The 3,216-nt window shown below is 46.3% G+C and overlaps 1 protein-coding gene across 2 annotated transcripts in view; it reads right to left on the reverse strand.

The window, feature by feature from the left end:
• The window catches only part of igf2bp1 (insulin-like growth factor 2 mRNA binding protein 1), a 57,106-nt gene extending 54,589 nt beyond the window's left edge, over nt 1-2,517 (reverse strand). Inside the window, exons 1-2 of one of the 2 annotated variants that reach the window (XM_032537992.1) lie at nt 1,816-2,517; nt 581-641 (exon numbers count right to left, since the gene is read on the reverse strand). In XM_032537992.1, coding sequence (XP_032393883.1) covers nt 581-641; nt 1,816-1,990 — 236 coding nt within the window. In that variant the 5' untranslated portion in view covers nt 1,991-2,517. The remainder of the gene's footprint in view (nt 1-580; nt 642-1,815) is intronic. The other variant, XM_032537991.1, reaches the window with a different exon arrangement.
• Between the last annotated feature and the right edge of the window lie 699 nt (nt 2,518-3,216).

Raw genomic sequence — 3,216 nt, forward strand, 5'->3', positions numbered from 1 at the left:
CACACACACACACACACACACACACACACACATATCCCAAATGTAGCCTATATCGTGTATTTAAATAAGAATGGAGCTGGGTGAAAGGCTGGGCCTGCAGCCTCCCAGGCTATATGACCTGCTTATAGCTTTATGTTATGACTTTGCAAAGAATAGTAGGCTATATGTAGCCTACATAGCCATAGCTTCACTCGCCACTCAACCAACACTAGCATTTTCAAATAAAGAGGGAAAAAACCAACTACCCTAAACAGCACGGCACGCAGCTAGCTAAAGCTGTCACAGTTCAGTTCCACAGCAATGGCCGACAAAAAGTTGAGGCTCCGCAGTCACACCAACACCAAAAAGAACTCAACACAACTAGCTCCTCTGGCGCAGCACAACACCCTTCAACAGGCTTAAAAATACAAGAAGACACATGGTAACGGTTCATAGTCCCACTTATTGCAAATTCAATAGTGAACTCGTTGTAGTCAGTTATGACTCCATGAAAGAAAGGCTTGGACAAGGTGATGCAACACATGAAATGGGTCTTAGAGAGGGGGGAGAAGAAGAGATAGTGCTCAATAATGTTTACTACCTTTGCTTCTTGGGGACGGAGTGCTCGACCTCAATACGTTTCCCTTGAAGTTCCACTTTACCTGGAAAAAAAAAAAAGTACACGGGGGTTCAAAACACACCGTGGCGACATGCTAACTGTTTACTAGCTGTTGCAGGCCTATATGGGGAACATGCTGTATTCGGGGTGCATAGCTAAAGTGGAGGACCCCTAACAGCTAACTTTTTAAAACCTTAGGCTTTTAAAAGAACTAATTTGAGAGCAAAACAAACTGAGGAGAGGGCCCGGGGAGGACAGGTTAAAAGGGCCCCAAACAAGAGACGAAAGGGTCATGGAACAAGTGAATTGTGAAGGCACGTCACTTATGTCCCATAATGAGCTACGTACACTCTCAGAGATGCAGAATGACAGCCATACGAATTTTAAGCTAATTCTTCTCTCTGACTGGCGCCGTGACTTTGATTTAAAGTCCACATGCTGTGTGAAAGGGCCGTGTTGGGAGTTTTGGTATTTCGTGAGGTTTTATGTAGAAGAAGCCGAGGGAGCTGACATGGCGACCTTGCCTCCTCACGTTAAATGTGTAGGAAACCATGAGGAAAAAGGCTATATAGCGACTCAGGCTTTAACAATGATAGTGCCACTCATCGACCATGTTGGATTCGTGGTGGTGTGGGGCCTGTTTTGGTAAGTAGCCTCCACAGAGTAAGATATTTTTTTCTATCTTTGTCATAGTGAACTGCCGGCTTAAAGGGGGAGGGGAGGCAGCAAGGCTTCATACTATATCACAGGAGAGGACTCAGTCCAATGCTAGGCGTGCAAGACATCAAAATGCCACTCAAATGCACACATTAGACCGAAACGCACGAGCCATAATCACCACAGGATTATAAGTCATTTCATTTGTTAAATAGCAATATTGTGAAATAGTAGTTTCCGTTTGTCACCAGCTCAGGCTTTACGGTAGCCTATATCTTCGGGCTACGTTTACTACGTGTTCCCCTTGCAAAAGTTGAATGGCTCCCCTGGGCGTATAGCTCTACACACCATTAGGTTAGCATCAAAACAATAATTATGTGCATTTATTTTTTATCTGGCATGTTCAAGCCTCGGAGGTGGACGGAGAGTGAGAGTGGGGCGCACCGCTGAAGGTGGGCATGCAGCCGTAGCTGCACACCGGTGTCTACCGCTCCCTTTTAGAATGAATGAAACTAAAGGTGGAAGGGGTCTTTGGCGGTCAGTAGTCCACCTTAACTCACCAGAAAACGTCTCGATAGCCTTTATGGCCCACTGATCGTCCGGACAATCCACAAACGCATAGCCGGTTTTCATTAGAAACTGTCCGGAGTATGGGATCTTGTGGTCGTCAAAGGTTTTTCCTAGGTCCTCGGCAGTCACGCTGTCGCTTAGATTCCCAATGTATAGCTTGTGCATGGTGGAAAGTGTTTTTCCAAGTCCAAAAACGAAAAAAAACAAAGCCCGGAATAACTCAAATTGAAGCCAGCAAAAAAAAAAGTTTCTCTGCTAAATTTGCTTTTAGCGCAACAAGATATTGCCACACTTGCCACACTAAAAATCACAGTAGAAGGCAAGAGTATGCTATCCAAACCGAAAACGCAGATCTAAAAAGAATACAAATCGAAACAAGTTATAGGCTAATTCTCCGCAGCAAAAAAAAATAAAAAATTAAAAAAGATTCGAAAAGTGTAAAAACAGATGAGAGCGTTTGATTTAGCTGTAAATCCAGTTGAATAAGTGGAGCAGGAGAAGACTTGCAGCCGGCCCCAGTAAACGAATAAAGCAGCAGCCTATAGCCTCTCTATCACGCAGTGGAGGAGGTGGGGTGTACTGGGTGGATTTGGTGATGGGTGTATAGTGGCGGAGTGGGAAAAACTATGGCGGGATCAGCTCGAGCAAATGTTTCTCTCTCTCTCTCTCTCTCTCGTGTTTTCCAGCCTTCCCTCTTTCAGCGGCAGAGGGGTGACGCCGCCCCTCCACCGGCCAATTCTGTATTTTTTTTCATTTTTTTGTTTGCGAAGAGGAAACCACGTGGTGTATTTGGAGTAGGTTAGGGGAGGAGGAAGGGGAGGGGGCATCCCCTTCTCGTCCCAGGGTATTCACCAGATGAACGCGCGTGTGTATATTTGCGCGCGCATGGGCACACAAGCCGAGACCCCTAATTCCGTACTGTAGTCTACATGTGCACGGGGAAGCTTGTGTGTTGTAGGCTACTGGCCTTTTATACAGCACGACACATGCGCTCAATGGGCTTCTGTCCTAGTGGCAAAGATACATATAAGCTAAAAGCAGTTTCCATTGCCTTCACTCACTTCGCCCTGCACCTGGTTTCTTGAATATCTGAAGGCCGAGGAGGAGAAACGGTGCACAAGCACCTCCAGCTAACCCTATAGCATAGCTAGCACTCCCGCCCCTCTGCTCCTCCCACCCTCTGAATGTAATGCTTGGTAAAGAAGTTAGTCGTCATGATGTTACATAAATGACCTATGGTGAACCTCGGGTTGTATGGAACGGGGGAACAAAAGGTCCAGGGCCCCATTCTGCCTCAGGGGCCGCAAGGGTTCTGCTACTGGAACCTGTGGAAACCCTCTCCTCACTTTGATACGTTGTTGCTAGAGCCCCATTAACTGAACCAATGTATC

The sequence above is a fragment of the Etheostoma spectabile genome, chromosome 15 (assembly GCF_008692095.1).
Source record: "Etheostoma spectabile isolate EspeVRDwgs_2016 chromosome 15, UIUC_Espe_1.0, whole genome shotgun sequence".
In the NCBI taxonomy this organism is placed as follows: domain Eukaryota; kingdom Metazoa; phylum Chordata; class Actinopteri; order Perciformes; family Percidae; genus Etheostoma; species Etheostoma spectabile.